General features: G+C 35.9%; 1 protein-coding gene across 4 annotated transcripts in view; it reads right to left on the bottom strand.

The window, feature by feature from the left end:
* Nucleotides 1–36: 36 nt before the first annotated feature.
* Nucleotides 37–821, bottom strand: part of AFF2 (AF4/FMR2 family, member 2) — a 598,244-nt gene continuing 597,459 nt past the window's right edge. For all 4 annotated transcript variants that reach the window (XM_014544018.1, XM_014544019.1, XM_005871569.2 and 1 more), the window contains one exon: nucleotides 37–433. In XM_014544018.1, the coding sequence (XP_014399504.1) occupies nucleotides 312–433 (122 nt within the window). In that variant the 3' untranslated portion in view covers nucleotides 37–311. The remainder of the gene's footprint in view (nucleotides 434–821) is intronic.

Raw genomic sequence — 821 nt, 5'->3', positions numbered from 1 at the left:
TGTTATTATAGCAAGTATTTTCCATTCTTTGTTTTGGGTTGTGTGGATGTGTCATTTCATCCAGCACAAAAGGATGGTAGGATCTAATAAATGCATACAAAATACTAAAAAATGACTAAGTAATAAAACATACACTGTTCTCAAGTTGTAGTGTCCACTTACAATGATTTCTGTTTTTCACAGATATCAAGAAAAGCACAAAAAGAAATATAAAGAGAACTTTCCAAATGAGTGGCGTTCCACCAGTAACCATTGATACTCTGGTAGAGGTAGAGTGATGGATAGTAATGCTGGAGATGGGGGAGCACCCACTACAACAAATGGGCATCGATGCGCAGCCAACACAGTCCCTGGCGAACGTAGCGGACAAGATTGGTCATGCTGCTGTGCTGGGTCAGAGGCCCCATCAGTGTGTCCAGATCTCCAAAGAATTCTGAAAATCAGAGCAGATCTTGGTCAGACCTTTAAATGACATCATGAAAATATGCACCAGATTGCTTAAGCTGACTTCATGAAACAACACAACCATGTGGACATAGGAAAATTTATTCATTGTTCATCCATTCATAAAAAATTTATAGAGTACTTACTAGGGGACTAAAGCCCCATATGTATATAAAGTACTATTATTTTGATCTTTAGTTAGATCCAAAATCTCTGCAGCATAAATAATGTTTGTGTTATTGTGATTAATAAAATACAAATTCATTTAAATCTGCTAATTTGTAGTAATATTTTCTCAGACAACAATTCTAAAAGTACATTACAATCCTGTGGAGGTTTGTAAGACACACACACACATACACATCACGATATTTATA

This window comes from Myotis brandtii, unplaced genomic scaffold (genome assembly GCF_000412655.1).
Source record: "Myotis brandtii unplaced genomic scaffold, ASM41265v1 scaffold345, whole genome shotgun sequence".
NCBI classification, from domain to species: Eukaryota; Metazoa; Chordata; class Mammalia; order Chiroptera; family Vespertilionidae; genus Myotis; species Myotis brandtii.
This window is presented reverse-complemented; position numbering and strand designations above follow the sequence as displayed.